This window comes from Ptychodera flava (genome assembly GCF_041260155.1).
Source record: "Ptychodera flava strain L36383 chromosome 3 unlocalized genomic scaffold, AS_Pfla_20210202 Scaffold_26__1_contigs__length_13983176_pilon, whole genome shotgun sequence".
In the NCBI taxonomy this organism is placed as follows: Eukaryota; Metazoa; Hemichordata; class Enteropneusta; family Ptychoderidae; genus Ptychodera; species Ptychodera flava.
The window spans coordinates 7,698,321-7,720,585 of record NW_027248280.1 but is presented as its reverse complement, the minus strand read 5'-3'; the positions used below and the strand labels follow the sequence as shown (position 1 = coordinate 7,720,585).

The 22,265-nt window shown below is 36.2% G+C and overlaps 1 protein-coding gene and 1 long non-coding RNA gene across 3 annotated transcripts in view; one reads left to right on the top strand and one right to left on the bottom strand.

Annotated features, from left to right (window-relative positions):
• LOC139125920 (uncharacterized) overlaps window positions 1-21,271 on the top strand; it is a 76,074-nt gene extending 54,803 nt beyond the window's left edge. Inside the window, exons 4-6 of one of the 2 annotated variants that reach the window (XR_011550405.1) lie at window positions 3,207-3,322; window positions 17,166-17,496; window positions 18,324-21,271. This is a non-coding gene — a long non-coding RNA (uncharacterized lncRNA). Of the gene's footprint in view, window positions 1-3,206; window positions 3,323-17,162; window positions 17,497-18,323 lie in introns of both variants that reach the window. The other variant, XR_011550404.1, reaches the window with a different exon arrangement.
• The window catches only part of LOC139125918 (dynein axonemal heavy chain 8-like), an 86,948-nt gene that overhangs the window by 53,257 nt on the left and 11,426 nt on the right, over window positions 1-22,265 (bottom strand). The window contains exons 14-38 of the mRNA XM_070692002.1: window positions 21,593-21,712; window positions 21,136-21,271; window positions 18,308-18,495; window positions 17,151-17,348; window positions 16,716-16,835; window positions 15,436-15,595; window positions 14,862-15,051; window positions 14,268-14,379; window positions 12,833-13,019; window positions 11,583-11,767; window positions 10,852-10,978; window positions 10,351-10,586; window positions 9,932-10,036; window positions 9,381-9,494; window positions 8,651-8,713; window positions 7,934-8,172; window positions 7,295-7,535; window positions 4,901-5,100; window positions 4,325-4,478; window positions 3,727-3,890; window positions 3,224-3,326; window positions 2,661-2,765; window positions 1,782-1,943; window positions 1,139-1,363; window positions 283-455 (exon numbers count right to left, since the gene is read on the bottom strand). Coding sequence (XP_070548103.1) covers window positions 283-455; window positions 1,139-1,363; window positions 1,782-1,943; window positions 2,661-2,765; window positions 3,224-3,326; window positions 3,727-3,890; window positions 4,325-4,478; window positions 4,901-5,100; window positions 7,295-7,535; window positions 7,934-8,172; window positions 8,651-8,713; window positions 9,381-9,494; window positions 9,932-10,036; window positions 10,351-10,586; window positions 10,852-10,978; window positions 11,583-11,767; window positions 12,833-13,019; window positions 14,268-14,379; window positions 14,862-15,051; window positions 15,436-15,595; window positions 16,716-16,835; window positions 17,151-17,348; window positions 18,308-18,495; window positions 21,136-21,271; window positions 21,593-21,712 — 4,007 coding nt within the window. The remainder of the gene's footprint in view (window positions 1-282; window positions 456-1,138; window positions 1,364-1,781; window positions 1,944-2,660; window positions 2,766-3,223; window positions 3,327-3,726; window positions 3,891-4,324; window positions 4,479-4,900; window positions 5,101-7,294; window positions 7,536-7,933; window positions 8,173-8,650; window positions 8,714-9,380; window positions 9,495-9,931; window positions 10,037-10,350; window positions 10,587-10,851; window positions 10,979-11,582; window positions 11,768-12,832; window positions 13,020-14,267; window positions 14,380-14,861; window positions 15,052-15,435; window positions 15,596-16,715; window positions 16,836-17,150; window positions 17,349-18,307; window positions 18,496-21,135; window positions 21,272-21,592; window positions 21,713-22,265) is intronic.

Sequence of the window (22,265 nt, the reverse complement as noted above, 5' to 3'; positions counted from 1 at the left end):
GACCACCAAAAAAATCTAATTATTGTTATCAAAACCAGAATTTCCGGGCCAGAGAGCGAAACAGTGCTGAAAAGTAGCCGGCCAAAATACGAAAGTAGCCGGTCAATTTGGCCGGCATCCGGCTAAAAATGAACATGCTGCACATGGACAGTAATTTCTACCAAAACTGGATACTTTATGAAAAGTGAAAGTAATTCAAGAGTTGGGTATGTGAATGTCAATTAAAGAGTTATGAATACAGTTAGTTAACTTGAAATAATGATCAGAATACAGGATGCTTACCTGTCAGTTAATGGAGTAATTACCAGACGATCAGTACAGCCAAGGAATTCATTCTGATAGATGAAGTCTACATCAGTGATGGACACAATACAGTGGTCAGTGTCTTCTTTGAAATAAAACCTGGCTTGCTTCAGCCATTCAAAATCATTTGGAGTCTTAATGTGCATACGAACCTAGAAAACAAATCAAAGGTTGACAAAATTATAGTGTGCATACAAACCTAGAAAAGAGAAATTGAAGTTTGATAAAATTATTATTTATTTCATCATTCAGTCTGTAACCTTTAAACTAAGATTGTGTTGTTTGAAATTTGCCAGGAAGGTGTTCAATGTGGAAGACCATCGTTCTTAGGGAGTTGAGTTCAAGTAAATTTGGTTGCTATTGTATTATTGATACTTGAAATAAAATTGCTGAAAAGCAGGGTATCAAACAATCGTTTACTGCTGCCTTGATTCATTTCACCAGGTCCAGCACATTCATGAATTTTGCCAAAGTTTACAACTTGACACCTCAGTATACACTAAATCTCATTTTAAGGTGGGCATTGTGCCTCAGGGACAGACATTCAGACTCTCAAACTTCTACAGTATTTAGCAAGGTTTGCTTGTGGAAAAATTAAGCAAAAGTTTAAGTTTTTTCACTTTTGAGTAACACCACTCAAAACTATGTCATTTAGTTTTTAGAAACTATTTATAGACCGGATGTTTCCGTATAGAAAGAAAACCAAACTTTGTACTCCACAAATTATATAATACAACCTCCAATCGTTGTATGATATACTCCCAAGGTGACACTAATCCCTAGAAAGTTGATCATCACACATTGTGAATGGTGTGTATAACATTTCATTACTCACCAAATCATCAAAGATGTCTCTCTGATGAACATGAATGGTCACAAGGGTCTCATACTTGACACGTTCAAACTTGGTCAGATCATGGGTGGTCTGTTCAATCAGTCTCATCAAAATGTCTAAAAACTTGGCATTTGTCACTGACATGATCTTCTTGTCATATCTGGCATTGCTCAGGGCCTCCTCACCATCTCTGGTCCACAGCATTTGAATGCCAAGCAGTCCAACCTGTTTACAACAAAACAGTGAAGAGACACTGAAAGTTGCAGCATACAGTGCTGCACATATATTGGATAACATTCCCGGTAACAGCATATCAATGACAATGTTATGATGCTTAGCTATAGCTGGATGTGACTCTTATAACATGCTTGTTATTCATTATGTTGAACTAGAAGAAAGGTACAAACTATATACAGGAATACTTTAATTTCACTTCCCATTGATTTCTTACTGAGTGTAAGACATAATGTGACTTGTCGTCTAGTAAATTTTGACACTCCCCTTTCATACCACCCAAAAAATCAATTCAAATGTAAAGCACCTGGTTAAGTCAAGGCACTCTGTTAATCTGTTTGACAGGACATTCTTTTGAATGCTCTTGCCATAATTTTTTGACGCAGCAAAACAAGTGCCTTAAACTCACCTGGGCAGGATATGAATTTAGGAAGCCAAGCAGTTCAAATGAAGAATCATTGATGGCTCTAGAAGCTTGTTTGATAACACCATGTAAACTCTTCTGTTGCTCATTCAACAATTCTCCCAGCCAGGTTTCAACATTGCCTTTTGCAATCACAGCATTCTCCAACTGCAAAGTACAAAGATTGGTGCAATTAAAAACCAAGATCTTTTTTCTACCAATGGTGTATGGAATGCTTTGGACCTCTATATTCTTATAAGTCAACGATAACAGTAAAAACACTGAGGCCTGTAATATTTATCAATCCTCTTTCGTCTTTGAGGTTATGTCCTGTACTTGCTGGTCAAAAGCAGGTTTAAACTTTCACTACCATGGTTTTGCCCAAAACGTATACATTATCAATGGTGAATGTGGACCTTTTACAGGGGAAATGGGGTGAATAGCTAAATATTTGATGAACTATCATTCCAACCACTGTCAGTCACTTGTTCAAATAAGATTTTTTTGAATGTCAATTACACACTTACAATAATGGTTGTTGTAAAGTGTATGTTACTGTTAAGGTTTATACTTCCAGAAGTTTTCTTGGTCACAGATACACAGACAGACAGACACCTCCCCCCCCCCTCCCACAGACACACACTCTAATATTTATTCAGTGAGTACAGTGAGCAAACCGTAAATGATGTGGTCTCATTATTTTTACTTCAGATGCAGTAGAGGTTGCATTTTTGTAAGACTTAATTTTTTGGAATCAGCTTAATCCCTTGCTCTTAGCTTGTTTGTATCTGCCACTCACTCAAATCAATCTTTCATATGGACTTCAAATGAAATAGTCAAATTTGAAACAAACTAACGCCAAATAACAGCAGAAAGTGTACTCACTGGTATGGTTTCTCCTTCTCTTGATATGACTGATAGAATCCTGTCATAGTCCTTCTCATGGAACTCCACTTCATTGACATTCTCAAACACACCCAGTAAATGAGACTGAAAGTGAAGGGTGTTACAGCAGCTCAGTCAAAACAAAGTCACTAAGAGTAACACTCCTTTAAATAAATGGAGGTAGAAATCACCTCAGGGACAGATATTCGAACTCTCAAACTTTTACAATACTCTTTTAGCCTACGTACCACTTATAGCAGCTCATTTTGAATCTTACGGAGTATATAAAGTTTTTTACAGGCTTAGTTTTGTGAATGTTGGGAATTTCAGCAATACCCTGACAGAAAATTTCAATGAAAGTCTTGTACAATGTCTTTTGTGATCATTCACTTTGAGTGAATAGTTTAATATGCTACATGTATGTCTTCAGCATTTTCATTTACCTGATACAATAATTTCAATCAACTCACAGGTCTATATTATTTCACAAACTGTTCCTTTCTTTTTGAAATTACATTACAATACCGACGAATTTTTTCGCTTTAGAATGTCAAGAATACTACCTGAATGGTATGGGAGTCACTCGCTTGACCAAGAATTTCCAGCAGAGCAGGATCAGAAACAAAGAAGAATCTTGGAAAGACCAATCTCTTCTTTTCCAGGTAACTGTATAAGTAAATGAAGGAATTTATATCATTAAGTTTTTTGCCGACCAGTATTTTATTGGTTGATTCTATTTACTCTAGTTTGTTAGGTGGCACTTTCAGTGCAAGGGTTACCACTCAAGTGATCATGCATTTTCTTCTGGTGAGTGGTCGTATTTCAATAGACAATCAGCTCCAGGTGAACAATGTTAGGTTTTACACTCGTGTTCTGACTAAGGTCGGACAAACAGAATTAAATCATGAATTATGGATGACATTATCTGGTTCATTACAAATAAACAAGTGATAAAAGAAATTAAGAAACTGAAAATCTTCAGCTAGAATCAAATCATCCCTGATCTTTTGAAGAAGGGCAAATGCATGATTCAGCAACAGAAAACAAAGGAATAACGTTAACTTACCCTGTGAGTGATTTCTGACACAGTTCAAGTTGCTCAAGGAGATGAGGCAGCAGCTGTCCCATGGTTTCATCACCAACACAACACTGGACCACATTGGTTTGTTCATGTGCACGCTGCATTATCTTCACCCAAGATTTGTCAATGTTGGAAAATCTCTTAGCTTCCTGTAGGTGTAAATATTGTTTTGTATTATTATTGTCATTCAACTGTTGTACTTACAAAGCTATGTAAAACAAAAGTTGACAACACTTGTGTAAATAGTAGGGTTGGACCGAAATCCCAAGTGAAAACAAAATATTTGTCACAACTGCAAAATATAGCTTTGAGTAATTTAAAGCAATCCTCAAATTACTTGGTTGCAACCATGATTAAATAGCACTGGATTCCATTAACAAAATAAAAAAAATTCCAAGTTCATTAGTTTTTGAAGTTCACAAGTTTCATAGACTTTCCATTCAATATCACACAGGCAGACACATTTCATAAGAATTAAGGAAATAACTGAGCTCTATGATCTTGTGATATTACTTGAACAAGTAGAGGAGACTAAAGGAAGCCAGGTCATGACAAGACATGAATTTTCTGGCAATGTCCTTACCTTTGGTAGCTGCTTGGCAATATCTCCACCTACAAAGACAGCTTCAAGGTACACCCAAAGGTTCTGAACTACAAGCCAGTTCTCAATTATGTCAGACGTGTTGGATAGCTTTTGTACCCAGGTCTGGATGTCTTTCTTGAAGGGGGCATTGTACCTAGTATGTGAAACAGGAAGTCAATGAAATGGTGTGAATTTAACTTCTTGAAATCCTTCAATAAATATAAATTATTTAATTGAACTTTGGATAGTGCCTTTCAAAGAAATCTTTTCATGGAGTATTTCTCCTTCGGTAACCGGTAATGAAAGGTTAAAAATTATTCTTTTTTTGTTTCTCAAGAAAAAGATTTGGATGCTTGATCTCCACAATTTCAAAGGTTCAGTTTCTGTGCTATGGTGTTTACTTAATAGATATTATGATTAGCTGCATCTGCTTACTATCCTTGCTGCACTTGTTTAATATAAGAAGGCAATATTATGCATGGATGACAATTAAGGTTTAAATCCCTGTTTGTCTCTGGAGAGTCCCTGTCTTCAAAAATAAGAGTCAAATTTCAGATTCTCTTGAAAATAACTGACCTGTTACTCAGCAGTGATCCAAGAACCATTAAACTGTCTTCCATCAGAGCTACCGTTTCCGATGTCTCAGCCCCTTTCAGCAATAGCTCACCACGGCTCTTGAACTGGGCAAAGTGGAGGTCATGCGCATTCCATTCAGCTACCACCTGTGCCAACTTGGCTTCAATGTCCTTTTCCTTCACAGCAGATATGCAGATATCCTGCAAAATATGCAAAAAAAACATGAATTTGTGGATTGTCTAATTACTTGCTACCCATTAGTGAAATTTCATTAACCAGGGGGATGTAGGAAATAGCTGGCAGCCGGCAAAAACAACCCGCTGTCAGGTTAAAAATTTGCCTGCTGTGAAAATGAATAGTTTGGAAGAAAAGCAGACCAATTTGTAAAAAATTTCATATGCTCACACACTACCTATAACCACCTAAGGGTATACCGTACTTTTATTTTTACCACTAGAAACAAACATAGGGCCAAAGTCCCTGAAGCTACTATAGACATGGATACAAAATTAAGTATTTCCTGACTGTATGAAATTATCTCACTAAGGTCATCCTAGGGACCTGTAAACCAAATATTAAAGCTGTCTGACCAGCGGTTTTGAAAAAACAAGCGACTCAACAGTTGACAGAGCTCTGCTGTATTATGTAGAGAATAACCTTTTGTGACACATGTATTGGTGAAGAGGGTGGATATCTGTGATAGCTCATTTCAGGATGGCCTGACCAAAAATGGAAAAAAATTCTGTAAAAATACAGATTTGCATATTTCATCAGACTATATTAGTCTATAATAGCAAATAAACGAGAGTTAATTACATTCTAATTAAAGTAAACAAGACTTGCTTAAATCAAGATTTACGTCATAAAAAAACAGTATATCTGTCAGGTTATAAAGAATCTTGAGCTGATTACCTTTTGATATCAGTATTTTCATCCTATTAACCAAGCACATAAGTTCTGTTGAATAAGTTGAGACTGTACGTACTCAGAGAAAGCACACTGAAGAGACAAATGTTTGAAACTTAAGAAGTCCAAGGTCATCAAAAGCATTATAAGGAATCATGTTACACTTTCAATGTACTGTTTACACAGATTGCATAATTGCTATAAATAGCACATGAGGAATCTTACAGCCCAGCTTTACCATAAAAACCCTATTACTTTGACCACTCTTTTAATTGACCACTCTATATTTTCCTCAAAAGGTAATCTTATTTTATCCTTACCAAGTCAACCATAAATGGAATTAGAACTTTCTCTATCTCTATTTATTTGACCACCCTTATCATGACAAACTATTATGAGCAATTTCTTTTAGATAACATAAATGGTGGTTCAAAATATATCAAAGTTGGGATTCAGGAAAGTTGCCTTTACATGTTTTAATCCTCAATTCACTATGAACTGTCAAAAAAAGTTGTACTTTCTGATAATTCCACACTAAAATTATTTTGGCTTTGATGATTTCCTAATTAATTCAATTATTTAAAATCATATAATTATTTTTTCTGGGTGAATTGATAGGGTTTATACAGTACAAGAATTACATACAATGTACGTCAAATTAGACCAAAATGACAAAAAAATTCCTTAAAAATACACATTTGCATATTTCATCACAATTTGAACAAATCTAAGTTGGGTTATCCCTAGGGACCTGTATACCAAATAACAAAGTGGTCTGACCAGCGGTATGAAGAAGAAGATTTTTTACCAAAAACACCTTTTTTGGCATTAATTTGCCTATTTTCAACAATATCAAAAAATTAAAAAAAAATAGTTTCTCAAAATCATATTTTTCATCTACACAACAAATATCGAATCAGTAAGTACTGCGGTTCTCAAGATATTTGAGTGGACGGACGCCTCACAAACGGACAACATACATACATACATACATACATACATACATACATACATACATACATACAGACTGACGACGGACGCCGGACGGATACCCATCCCAATAGCTTCTATAGACTATAGTCTATAGTAGCTAAAAATTAACTTCATCCCTGTCAACATTATGCAAGGGTTGCTCAACATGCTCTGCATGTATTGATGTTTCTAGGACAATTATTTGCAATATATCCTCAACCCTTTCACCCTATTACCTTGTCGTGATTCACCTTTGCCCTATGAAACAATGGGATCAGGGCAAAACCATGGCTTGGGGTGGGGGTGAATGCTTCATATACTGTAATGGCATTAGATATAATAGACACAGAACCATACAAAATCAAACATTGTAGCTTGAAGACCAAAGCCTTTTGGTATTTGGTACAGAATGTATGTTCGTATTTTAACATTATGGGCTTCAGTTAGAATGATAGAGAGACAAATACAGATAGACATACCGGTACACATACCGGTAGATACAAGCTCTACGCTCACCTCAATGTCTTCCTTGTGATCAAGCAAAGGGGCTTCAGTGATATCCTTGAGAGCAAACTGTTCAGAGTGGATATCAAAGGTGTAGCCAGTGACCTGTGTAATTCTATCCCAGTGTCTGTCTTTCATTGCTGGGTTGGCCATCAGTTCAAGAAGAGGACATGTCTCATTGAAGTCGTCTATCTTCTTCTTCAAATCTAAGAAAGCCTGCCACTCTTTCATGGCTTTAGGAAGTTTGCGACATCTTGAAAAAAGAAACAGACACATGATCATTGTAAGTCGCTGTGATTGGCTTAAGACAGAGGAAAAACTTTGTCATTTTCTGGATGATGAACTTTCAAAGTGAATTTTATTTACACTGCAATGAGATGTCAGGGATGTAGAAAATAGCTGGCAGCCAACAAAAACAACTGACTGTTAGCTAAAATTTGCCTGTTTCGAAAATTTAGTTTTAGTAAAATATCAAGACATTTTGCACAAACGTTGTGCACTCACACACACCACTTGTAACTACCTATACTTTTATTTTTGCCACATGTAAGCAAAATTTTCTACATCCCTGGATGCCATTCAGAAAAATAGGAAACATCACAAATTAAAGTTGATCAAATGTTTTTCACTCATGAGAAATTAGCACCACACCTGTTTTGAAAGTCCAGCAGCTCATTGTTGATCTTCTCAATGTCAACATCACTCCAGAGGATATCAGCATATCCATTGATTCCATCAATGACTGCATTGTACAGCCCATAGAGTTTCTGCAGCAGGTTGAGTTCCTTCTTGCAGTTTGCGATGAATGGGTATTCGGTGACCGGCAAACCAAAGAGTACCTCACCAGCTGAGTAGGTGTTGAACTTACGCCATAACTCATCAAATCGACTCTGTCAAATATGAAATTTAACAATGAATGAGAAGGAAACAAACCACATGCCAACATGTCAGGGGCTGGTCAATTTATGGCTGGACAGGTGGAATGCTGAACATTACCTGCTAAATGCGACCATCTTCTGATGGGTATGGCATTGTCCACTCACTCACGTTCACACCAGGCTGAGTGCATATGCATAACATAAACAATAGTTATGCAAATACGCACAGCCTGGTGTAAACATGAATGATAATGCCATACCCATGGGAAGATGGTCCCTGCCATATCATGTGATAAAAGCACCAAGCTTGGCCCTTTTTTCCCATGATTCAAAATACATAAAGTTGATGAAGCCCTAAAGTGCAATTCCCCCACTATTTTTGTCCGTTTATGAAAAAATCGCACAAGTTATAAATGGCGAAAGCGTATATTATGTAAAAATCAGCATTGATGAACTTGCCCTCTAAGTCATTGATTACTTTGCAACATACCTGGTAGATTTGAAGTCTATCGCTGGCCTCCTGCGGTGCAATGCCATCCTCCATCGGACCACTCTAAAACAGTAATAAGAAATGGTTTTACACACAAAATTCAAAATGACGGTGCAACACAAAAGCATATGCCTATACTCGACTTCCTGTTTCACATACTATTATGCATCTGTTTATCCACATGTACAGCTGTTTGTACAACTGTGGCATGACTTCTTCTCAGTCCACTTTAATATTCCAGTAGAACACCGCAGTAGTCTGATTGCAGCATTTTAATTTGGTGTTCATGTAGTGAGTTTATCATCAAAATATTCACAACATCACTATCAAATTGTTTTGAAATCTGTGATCCCAGTAAATGACTACACTACCATTTTCTCTAGTCTAACATATGTGGGGTTGAATTTTTGAAGACTATAATTAACACATCAAACTTAACAGATCCACAAAACTGGAAACAACAGATAAACACAAGCGGATTTGGCAAAATATCTGCCAAATTTTGCTGCTTGTAAGTTTGCCATTGAACAATTTTCATATTGACAATCATACCATTGAAGACTTACCGTCATACTACAAATACATTTCAAAAGTCTACTGTTTGATTCAAAGAGACTCAGTACAAATTAAGAGATATGATTTAAATTCTCTTCAAGTTTATCCAAAAGGATACCATGTGGTGCACTGTTCATTTCAACACAAGAAACTTTATATGAAAGTACCACTTTACCTCATCATATGACTGAGTAAATTTCTCAACTTCTGACTGGAAGACCTCCACCGAATCTGTCAACTGTGTCTTGAATTTGGGCTGGATTTTAATCAGCTGACTTTGGACTACTCCCTAGACAGATGACACATGAGAAAACAACCATCAATACCCTTCAATTGCTGGAAATTTTCACATTGAAAGAATTATTAAGAAAAGAGTTTTTTCAAACTCTCATAAATCCGCTCCTTTCATTTTCTTCACAGGATCATTCTGGTCGTTAAAGGGCCATGTTTTATCAGCTGTATCTTGCCACAAATTGATTATTAAACTGGACAGAATTTTCAGAGAAGAACAATGGCCTCACATTATATAAATAGTGGTTGTAGAAAAGTTTTAAAAATGTGAGGACCAGGAATTGAAAACTGCTACTTTAAACATGAAAAGGTTGTGGCAAAAGTGAACGGGTTGAACCAATCCTCCACACTTAAAATGTGAATAGATAATGCATGTATACCAAACCATCTGAAAGGTCCCACAATGGAAATTTTGCAAGCCAGGGTTAGACTTACAGCACTGGAGATGAGTTTCTGAAATGAGTATCGCAGTGTGTCCACTCTGTCTGCTTCCTCCTTGGCCACACTGACTTGAAACTTTGCCAGCATTGCATACGACTCCTGGAAGGTATTATAAAATGTGGTTGTATGATAAACAAAATATGATGTTCAGAGAGAAGAGCAGACAAAATTGACTCAGAAACACTGAAATTAAATTGTAAACCATAATATAAATGATTTTAATATATCTTAAATTCCAGATTTGTATGGCACAGAGATTTTTACAGCTTTGAGTTTCACAAACTTGTTTATAATTAACACCTTTTAGAAAATAACGAAAAGAAAAAAATAAAATATGCATTTTCCCTTTTCTTGCACGAAAACTTTATGCTTCAATTTTAAACCTCTAAATTTCATGTAAAAATGTCACATACCTCAATGGGTCCAAGAGTCATATCTATGCGGATATCATTATTTCTGATATCTTCTAACGCACTCATGGCATTTCTGACGTCATCCAGGTCACCTATAGGTCTGCTAAGTTTCTTGGTGTAATCGGAGACAAACTCAGTGATTTCATTCATCTTCTGTCTGTACTCTTCGTTCAGACTACGACCAAACAACAGCTTCCAGGCTTTGGCTTCAACTGTGAGGGCTAGCTTGATGGGTTCTGAAAAGGTAACATCAGTGGTAAACATCATAATACCGTAATTCTGAACCACATCACAACCAGTATGTTGTAAAAGACAGTGAGTTCTCTATTGCTCTAATCGATCCTTAACAACTAAGAAACAATCTGTCTAGAGGCTGCTCTGTGGAACTTTAGCTAATACCTTGTGTACTTGACACATCATAAGTAATTTGTTAGTCTTTGAGACACCTTGTACTTTTTTGGATAAATGACGAGTACAGAAACTGGCAAGTAATGTAAATACCAGCAAATAGTTCTACAGCTCCAACTCGTATAGATGGTTCAAGTTCCTCTATTTCCTGCTCAAGGGACTGATAACGCATGATCTCAGCTTTCCAGTCGGACAGTATGGGTGATGTCTCTAAGAAATCCTGAAATTAGGCAGAGATAAAATATCATTATTATATTGACAGTGAACTGGTTGGATTGGATATTGGTCTTTGAAAAAAACAATGTTTTTCACTACAATAAGCACAATCATACAAACAGCACATGCAATGTTCAGTTGGCTTTCATTATAGTTACTGCATACTTCAGACATTGAATTTTTACCATTGTTATACATGTTCCACTGGAAAATCTGATATACAATGCAAAGTGAAAATACTGATTCAACATAAGACTTTTGCAGCAATTCATAAGTGCGGTCTTGGTTTCCTTGTATTGGTGCATTATGCATCTGGTGTTTAGCTTTTGAATTACACAGGGACTAGGGGAGTATAGCGTTTAGACATATAGTCGACATCTGTTAAAAGCAAATAACTGTACATACAGTATTCAGAATAGGATTTTCTTTGCACACGGTCGATCCGAAAAAAAATGTTTAGCATATTTTTTGCAATATATGTTTCAACAAATGAATATTTGTTTCAACAAATGATGGCTCCAAATGTGTAAAAACTCTTTTTTTGCAGTATGCTGTAAATCTGTATATCTAATTACTGTGGCAGAGAGACAGCCAAATGTCACACACACCTGGACTTTCTTTGCTCTGTCCTCTGCTTCCCAAAGGAACTGGAACGTATTGTATTGTTGCAGTGCAGTGCCCACATCGGGACGAATAGAATTGATGGCCGACGACAGCATCATCACCAGTTTGTTGATGTCCTTGTGGTCAGCAATACTCTTGTAGTAGTTTTTCAGCTTCTGTGGTGGAATTGCTTCAAGCCTCTCACCTACATGCATCATGTCAACAATATTTCCAAACTGAGTTGGCATTTCCAAGTTCAACTTCCTTGGCATGTTTATCGTTTCAACATAGTTGAGTTTCCGGAGTAGCTGTTTTGGGCCCATCAAATATCACTGATGTAAAAAATTCCAGCTCAGAACAAAATAAAGTTAGTAGGAACAGTTTTCATGTTTCAAAAGTATACTATTCACATTTGGTGCATTGATCAATTTGATGGGAGTTTAACAGAGGATCAATTATGTTGAATGGAAATTCATGAAACACAGTTTGATATACATGTTCTCAATAAAAAGGATTCTCTCAACTAAACTAAAGCTGATAATTCTAAACTGTCAACAATGACAAAGGCTGACTGCACACCTCCATTGGTAAATTGTCAAATTGTGTAAAAAGCTGCTGCTCAATATGACCTACAGTGAACATTAGTTCGAGCTCTGGTTAGCTGGCAAACATATGTATAACTTATAAGCAACGGTAATGTGTGTGCATCGCCTCATTTCCTAAAAGAAAGCTACAGGGTGAAACCCTTGTTACCTACTGAAATAGAATTTTCTGAACTTTTCTCCATTTAGAGATAAAATGTCTAAATGCGACAGGCAGCTATCAAAAGCATTGCTGGAAAAGTTAACAGCAAAGTTCTCATAATTATACTGTGTCAATTCAACATGAAAGGCTCAAGCTTAAAGCTCAAGTGTTATCTGTTCACCTCAATTTCACAATCATAATTTTCCCACCGAAATTTCAGTGCAACATTTTACCAGCGTTTATCAATTTTTTCTGTAAATTTTGTGATAATTTTGACTATATGGACAGCATTTTTCACAGGCTATAGTTTTTGATCAAAACTGTTGGAATAATCTGAGACAAAATGTTTGGATCCTAAAAAAATTGTCTGGGTTATATTTTATAAAGGTGACAAAAATTGACTGTGACATGAAAAGGGTTAAAAACAATTTGTTTGGGTAAAGACAGAGTGATGAAGGGTTAAAGTTCAGGATATTCTGTCACAACTTGCCTTTGGTTTGGTTTAGTTTACTGGGCTCCTCTGTCAAAGAGTCTCTCTTTTTGCTGGTGGCATGATGGGTGACAGACATCTTGGAGTGGACCTCCACCATCTGGTATCTCTTTTGACCCCACTGTGCGACACCACGGCTGATTTCCAACACGTAGGACGTCACTTTGTTCAAAGCATGCTGAATGTCATCCAAGCTGGGCTGCATCACCTGAATTAGTGAAACAAAAAAATAAGTATCCTGATCTGAAACAGTTCCAGCATTCACATTCGTGAGGATACTGATGATCTATGAAGTAAACTATTATATAGGCTGATCCATTTGGCTTCATCACTAGTCTTACAGGGTGAAATTACTTTTAAGGTGAAGTACTACGAATTACGTCAAAATTAGGTTGTGGTGTCATTTTCTTGAAACTTTGCACAAATATTCTTGGAAGTTGTGCAAGTGCAAAAATGGAATAAAAAATGGGGGTCACCATGCTCATTCCCATGGAAACGGACGTTAAAATGGCATCGTTAGCAATAAATAAAAATGATATAATTCACTTAAACTAAAGAAAATAATTATAAAGTACTTAGCAAATGAGTTAATTTTAATAAATACCAAGACTTAAGATTTATATCTATAGAATGTATAGTTTTCACGATGTTTGTAAAGAAATTTTAACATAAGTATCGATTACAAAATGACGATATCGAAATTGTATCACTACATAATTTTCGAACTTTCTTCCTGTCGCTTTGAATGGTGTCATTCTGACCACACTTGGCAAATAAAATCCAGACATAATACCATTTAGTTTACACTTTTAATAAAAGGGTGTTACCATGCTACTTTTTACAAAATCTCCAGGTATATGGGTAATATGTGCCATGTAAATGGGAGAGAAATATTAATTTTTCGCTCATATTGAATAAAAACCATCTTCCTAGGGGGTCAAAATATGACAAGGTTATAGGTCACATGTATTTCTAAGAGACTGGGTAAAAAAAATAGGTAAAAGCGCAATTTCAACAATGACAGGTGATGTTAAATACATGCGCTACAAAATAACCCATTTGCGGCAGGCTGGAGTTAAACGTTCTGAAGCGTGTGCGCGTCCGAATTCGTCGCCCTTTACCTTAACTTAACATATTCAGTCACATGTACTAGTACTTCAAAATATAAATGGAAAATATTAAAGTTTGGATACTGGGTTAGAGCATGATTAATCCATTAATAAAGGACAATCAGGTAAAATTTGTTACTTGTAATTATATTTATTCCGCTTGAAAAGGATATGAAAACCGGTCTGAGGGAATTCACGGACTGCTTTTGGGCCAACATGGCCTGTTACATACTTTTAGTATAATATGTGTTCCTGTACATTCGTAGAGTGGTGCTATCAGCACATTGCTATATCAGGGGGGTTCAAGTACAAGTACAGTGACTGCAATGGGACATTTCTTTACTTACCACATTAGGGATGGCTAATGTAATATCGGTTTTAAAGAGTGGTATGGCAGCAACTTCAACCTTCCTCTTTGACATAGCGTATCCCGTGGATGAACGAGGACCTATCACTTGCCTGTCATTAAGCCGTACAAAGAATTGGTTGGTTAGATGTAAGCCGTACATTTCAACAAACAATTTGCTGCACAACTCATTTTAGTCACAGACAGTATTCATAAGATACCATAGAAAAGTGCATAATTGCCCTATCGATTGAAGTGTTTGTAAAATCAGCTGCAGACTTTGAGAAATACATTGAACGCAATTGTGACCTTGCTAGGCTAATTACTTCCCTTGACATTTGGTATTTGCTCTGTGATCATTCACGTCCTTGTCAGAAACATTAACATGTACTGACACATTCTGTGTAATTGATTCATGAAAATCGATGAATAATTGCATAGTTGCACAGGCATATCTGAAATACAATGGTGAGATACTGTTGTGAAAGAGTTTGGTCACCCAATGCCTGCGTATTTCAAGGGATCTAAGAAAATTTCCTGAACAGTGGCAAAATTCATCATTTTCAATGGACTGGTAAATATTTTATGTCATTACCCTGAGAAGAAAACCCTTTTCTTAATATTGTCCAAACTTGTCCTTGTCGCTTTGAGAATTGCCTCCAGGTTCTTTTGATTGAAGTGCATGACAAGTTCATGGCATTCCTCCTGCAAGAGTTGTTCCTCCTCAGCACTCATAGATAGATCAGAGCCATCCTCTTCATCTGAATGCTCCTGCTCATGGTCATCTGGGTTTACAAACGTATAGACTCAGTGATAAATGCAAACATCAGCTTCGACTTTTTTGAAATATCTTATTTTGATAAAAACACAGCCTATGCTGGAGAAGGTGTTGAAAAAGTGTATGACAACATTCGGCTGATAAACGGACAGGTTCATTTCTCATTCTCAGTATCTTTTAAAAGCAATGTCATAACATGGTTTTCAGATTTCTTTTTATACTTTGTCTTGGATTACAAGATGAAACTACAAAGTTTACGGCTATCATCCACTTTTTTGTGGTTGACTTTAAGTATACTGGAACGGTCCAGTGTTGAAACCTTGGCTGGCTTGGCTTGATCCTTCCCTTTTTAATACAAAAGAAATACAAATGTACAGTGGCACATATCTACCTTCATCATCACTTTCACTGTCGCCATGTTTTGCACCATGATGGTGAGTGTGGTGTCTTTCAGGTATGATGGACAGGAACAACTTCACCAATTCATCAACAGCTTCTTCCACTTTCTTGCTCATTGAATCCAAATTCTTGGCACAATCTTCTGTATGTTTCTATATGATACAGAATATGTGGGAAATACAACATGTTGATTGAAATCAGTTTTAAATCATTATCTCACATTCTAATTGAGATAACTATATATATATGTAAACAGCCGTCAATGTTATTTCTTACTGATATCTACCAATGTCTCATTGTGTAAGGTTCAAATGGTTTGATAGTTTTGCAGTTCCCGTTTTGTAATCTACTAAGTACCAAATTTGTGGTCATTTTCTCACAAAATATTCTTATAGGGAGCCAACGTCAATACAGATCACCATGCACTTAATATTGTTGTGAATCTGATGCCAACCTTACTTGCTCACTACTTTCTGTCTGCACATTGATTTCTGATAAATCACAAACAGTAAAATCTCAGTTGCAAGGCAAATCTGATACAAATTCTTTGAAATCTGTGTGACAGCGAGAAAAGTCATCTACTGTGAGCACCAACATAATGGTCCATCTAATAGCAAATATCAGACGCAGGATAGAAGTCTGTCTAACAGCAAATATCTGATGCTGAATATAAGTCTATCTAATGGCAAACATCTGATGCCAGATATAATTATCTAATAGCAAATATCTGATGCTGGATATAACTACCGGTATATCTAATAGAAAATATCTGATACTGGATGTAAGTCTATCTGATACTAACAGCAAATATCTGATGCTGAATATAAGTCTATCTAATAGCAAACATCTGATGCCAGATATAACTATCTAATAGCAAATATCTGATGCTGGATATAACTACTAGTATATCTAATAGAAAATATCTGATACTGGATATAACTACCGGTATATCTGATAGAAAATATCTTATACTGGATATAAGTCTATCTGATACTAACAGCAAATATCTGATGCTGAATATAAGTCTATCTAATAGCAAACATCTGATGCCAGATATAACTATCTAATAGCAAATATCTGATGCTGGATATAACTACCAGTATATCTAATAGAAAAAATCTGATACTGGATATAACTACCGGTATATCTAATAGAAAATATCTGATACTGGATATAACTACCGGTATATCTAATAGAAAATATCTGATACTGGATATAAGTCTACATGTATCTGATACCAACAGCAAATATCTCATGCGGGATATAACTCACCTGCATGCTACTGACCCATTCATCTACTGTCCATGGGGTCTCTTCAGGGAGTATACACAGCAAAGTGTCACTCATTTCTTGCAGTACAGAATCAATACGCGATTCCTTTATGTCATTAACCTTGAAATTGTAAAAATATGCCAAAGATGTAAAGCACGGTAAAACTGACTGATGAAATGAATTAAAGCCTTATTGGTATTAGCTATATGAAACATACTATTATAGATGATTGATTTATGAACCAGCCAGTGAACGATATATAACTGGTAATTAAAGTCTAGACTGAACATTTGAATCTCTTTGCCCAGGGCAGTATGGTAGATAACATGTATGAAATAAAACGGTGATTAATGTGACAGCGTTGGAAAGATTCACAAGCTTGTAGATTATAAACGTTCCCTTCAAGACAAATGCAGAAATGTGTGCAACACTCACTCTCTTGTTTAGCAGAGACAGTTCCCTCATGGAGGCCTGCACGCTAGCAAAGTAGCTGTGTAAGTTCAGCGATGTCCAGCTCAGGAAAGTGAGACCAGGATTGAGAGCCATGTCAACCTTCTTGATATTGGCAGCCATCAGAGGATGAAAAATTGGAGCAATGCTGTCATGCAGTTTGGTATTGTCTTCCAACATCAACTGAAAACAACAGAAGATGTGTCTACATTGTAGATACCTTTATACGTGTACCCTTTCCTCAATGAAAGTCTGCAATTTGAAATGTCTGGAACTAGCCATCAATAATGGAAAGCACATCTGCTACAAAGTGATTATCCCAGATCAAGATGTGAGTAGAACTTCAAGTTTCAAACTTTATTCTTGTATGGAACAAAGAATGGTCTTCTGTAAGTTAATGCCATTCATGAAATGATCAGAAAAGCATATCATTTATGGTGCAATATGGTGTTACACTCCTATCTTCAGGAAATTTTAACAACTACTTGCACTGACTTCTGTGCAAACTTGAAATAGTGGGTGTGAAAAGAATGTGAATCTCTAATATCATATTACTAATAAATAAATTGCCTGTGATATACAAGAGTATAAAACAGCTACAAGTTCGTGTGCAGGACAACCAAGCAAATAAAAATTGAACGAAGTTAAAGATCCATTAGCTGTAACTTTGGTCATTTTTTTATTTTGTTTGTTTCTGTGTATCATCTGCAGTTTCTGGTTCGAATCCCTGAACCGTGGAGAAATTCTTAATATTAAGCTCATGAATATACCCTATATGAGTATTATCTGCATTGTTATTGTTTACATTTTGTATTCAGGTCCGGACGAGAATACATTTATCAACAATAACAATGGTCATTTCACATATACAGGCTGTGTTGGCAAGCAAGACACGGGGCATTGGTCATGATGATCAGATTATAGTAAAATTCTGTAGTTGCTACCGGTACATTGAAACAGAGTAGTGAAAAATTAGTCAACAGTTACAGCTAATGTCCCTTTAATGTATAAAACATTTCTGTGTACATCATATCTCTGTATTCTACAATTAATAGAATGCAATAGTATGCTGTCTGGTCGCACACACATACGTTTTATTCATGTACGTAAAGCTCTGCTCCATTCAGTACAAATGATTATACCTTTAGTTTTCCATAGTTCTCTTTCAGTTTATCCTGACCTAATCTGAGAACCTTGGCAGTTTCTGGCACCTCTAAACCAAGCTTTGACAGACACTCTGTCTCCCTGATGACTTGGCACAGCATTGGATCCAGGTTGACCAGCAGTTCACCAGTCTCTGGATGACGGATCAGCAATGGTGCTTGCATACCTGAAATATTCAATGTGCACTCTAACTTAACTATGGAAATCATCCATGGAATTGCCTGTTGTATTGAGGCAGTATGCACCTCAAAAGTGAAACCTTGAACTTTTGCTCAAACTTTTCACCATTCTCTTACCAAATCATGAATAACAATCAGGGGTCACTGTGCAAAGTTTGAAATTCAAAATGTGCCAATGCCCCTGTGTTAACTCTATTGGGAGTATTTCCATTTTCAAAAAACCAAGACAGTGAAAATTTTTCCCACTTCAAGAGCTTTAACCAGATATGAACTGAAAATGCTCACGTGTTTCATACAGTTATGTGCAAATTTGAACCTTTGCCACATGTTTGCAACTTCATTGAAAGTATTATGATCAACATAATGAACAATAATCACCGCCGATTAATTCTCAAAGGTCATGAAGTATACAAATATGTAATTAGCTGAAATAAAAATATTAAAGTTCTTTGACTGCTGTCATTGTATCACCATTTTATATAGCAAGTGTAATTACTGTTGGCCAAGTCCTTCAAGCCATATATGCTGAGCTGTGAAAGCTCATTAGATATGCAAATTGTAAATTAGCTGACATGAAAATGTGAAATGACTTTCGATATTGTTTTAACCAGGTATAATCATCAATGTTGTCATGTTTTGCCAACTTTGATCAAGTAAATCCCAGTATATATCCCTAATAAGCAAAGTTCATTAAATATGTAAATTAGGAATTGACTTAAGTAAAAATGCTTAATGATTGTCAATAATGTTGTATCATGGTATCTGCAATATATGTAGCAAGTTTTGTCAACTTTGGTCAAGTCAATTCAGATATATATCTCTAATTAGGAAAGTTCATTAAACATGCAAATTAGGAATTGGCTGAAGAGAAAATGCTTAATGACTTTCAATAATATTGTATTACAGTGTCTGAAATGTACATAGCAAGTTACATCAATTTTGATCAAGTCAATTCAGATGAATATCCCTAAGTATGAAAATTCATTAATATGCAAATTAGGAATTGGCTGAAGTAAAAACGTCTTTTGACTTTCAATAATGTTATATCACAGTATCTTTGATGTATATAGCAAGTTTCAATGACTAAAATCAAGTTAAATTGTATTACTAAGTTATCCCTATATACCAAAAATCAGACCTCTAGCTCTATTGGCTGGCTCAGAAATAGATATGCACATTATTAATTAGGTACAGGATGTGGTGTCATAAGGTCTCCCATCATACCAAATATGAAGGGTGTAGCACTTGGGTTTACTTAGTTATGGCCATATATGTATATTTGAGGTCAAAGGTCATCGGGGTCACATGACATTTTGTCAAAAAAATTGTATTGCTAAGTTATCCCTATATACCAAAAATCAGACCTCTAGCTCTATTGGCTGGCTCAGAATTAGATATGTGCATAATTAATAAGGTACAGGATGTGATGTCATAAGGTCTGCCACCATACCAAATATGAAGGGTGTAGCACTTGTGGTTACTTAGTTATGGCCATATATGTATATTTGAGGTCAAAGGTCATTGGGGTCACATGACATTTGTCAAAAGAATTGTATTGCTAAGTTATACCTATATACCAAAAATCCGACCTCTAGCTCTATTGGCTAGCTCAGAATTACAAAATGCACATAAAAAATGAGTTGCAGGAAGATGCCAAGGTCAAAGGTCAAGTGGAATCCCCAAAATTGTGGAGAGCAATTTGGTCCCCTACTGGCCATTGTCCAATAGACGCTGGCTGTCTCGGACTTTAACATAGGCCAGAATAAGCCATTGCCATAGCTTAGCTGCAGAGGTATAGGGGAGGTCAAAGGTCATAGAAAAATCAGAAAAATAATACTTTAAATCTTCTTCTCAAAATTGGCAAGACCTGTGACTTTGATATTGGGCATGAAGGAGCAAGGCTATAAGGTCTAACCAGGGTTAGGTTGGTAGCGGGTCGAGTTGACTGGGGTCGAGTTGGTTAGGGGTCGAGATGTCGAGAAACCATGGTCATCATGCTTCCCATAGACTACCATGTATCACAAAAATTAAAACTGTGATAACTTCATTAATATGCAAACCACGCCCACCAAAATCTTTTCAGTTCTAGCCATTTGAATTCTGAAGATGTCTACAAAATTTGACTGAAATACGTTCAGCCGTTTTTGAGCTAATGGGGATACAGACACACGGACACACACACACACACACAGACACACACACAGACAGACATGGCTAAACCGAGAATGCTAAACCATATGCTCACGTGTGTGAACACGTGAGCAAAAAAGATTCCCCTCAAGGGTTACATGAAAAAAGAACTGAAAATTTGAAAGTCCAAATATCTGTTCACTCTACCTTAAAGCAGACATTAATAGAGAGATTTTGGTCGGAAGTTCAATTGTTGCTTCTTTCACCAAAGAGAGGTGCATGTAGTTACTTATTGATATAATACACAGTGCATAAAACTGGGCCAGTTGTAATTTAGATCCACAGCATGATGCTTTCTTTTCAACACTTGCATACTTGGTACAATTCAGTCAGCAGCTTTCTCTCAATTGCTTTATCGATGGAAAAATAATAGTTGAGTAGATTTTGAAAGTTAGCCACTGTAGTAATGCTAATATATATTGATTGTATGCACTCACCAGCTTTTACTACATTAACTTGCTTGACCCAGGCTCTGTGGTATAGCATCTCAAACTCAAGCAGAACCGTTGCCATCTTGTTGTAATTCCGAATGACTTTCCTCGCCTCTTGAGATGCCAGCACATTTTTATGGGCCTACAGAGAAGTTTGATAACATAGGGTGTACATGTGTAAAATGCTTCGTTACTGTTGACATTTGAATCTTAAAGTTGACTAGAATTCACTTGTCAACAATAATGAAGCATACATATGGACAGGCTGAGTTGAAAAGCTAAATACTGTTTATCTCATCATGCTGTGGGGATTTGAACAATAAATTACGGTTCACACATTAATTTTTAAAAAATACCATCAAAAGTTGAACTTACTGGCCCTTTACAGAACACTTTAAAAAGTACAAATATTGGAAACAGTATAATTTTTTTGAATTTATCTATTTAATTTGGTATTACTCACAGAAAAAATCCCCATTGGTTCCTGTATTCTCCTGTAGAGTTGTCTGGCCCATGATATCTTGCCTGCAACAGGTGGCATGTCTCGCGGCACTGGTGGTTCATCTTTGTTTTTCTGATAAAGCTGTAGGCAGTATCACATAAAATTTTATCATTTACCAGTATTCATTCAATATGCTATACTATGACAAGGCTATATACTATTTCAACACCTTTGAGGCAAGAGAATTCAAGAGTACCATGCACAAATACAGTTTCATGGTAGTCTTTCAAAGAATACAGAGCAAATGTGCTGTAGAGGAAACAGTAATGCACATTTGGGTAAGTGCCATGAGTAGAAAACTGAACAGCACTTCCTCATCAAAGGCTGTTATCTGACGTTGGGTCTGATATCAACTTTGAATAAGAAGTGTTAGTAACACTGAAATTTAAACTATAGCTATGCTTTTTGCTGAATTTGCAAAGGAAGTAATAGCCTGCAAGAAACCAGCTTCAATAGTTTCAACTCAAAATGATTGATTTCCATTAAACTGTATCAACATGTACGAATGGTTACATTTTGTAAACCTATTAACACAGGATATCGAAATGTTTCAAATGCTACAGTAACTTAAATTTTTGATAGCAGCCTTTGTTTATGACTAGAATTTTCTGCTAAGTTATTCATCTACAATTAA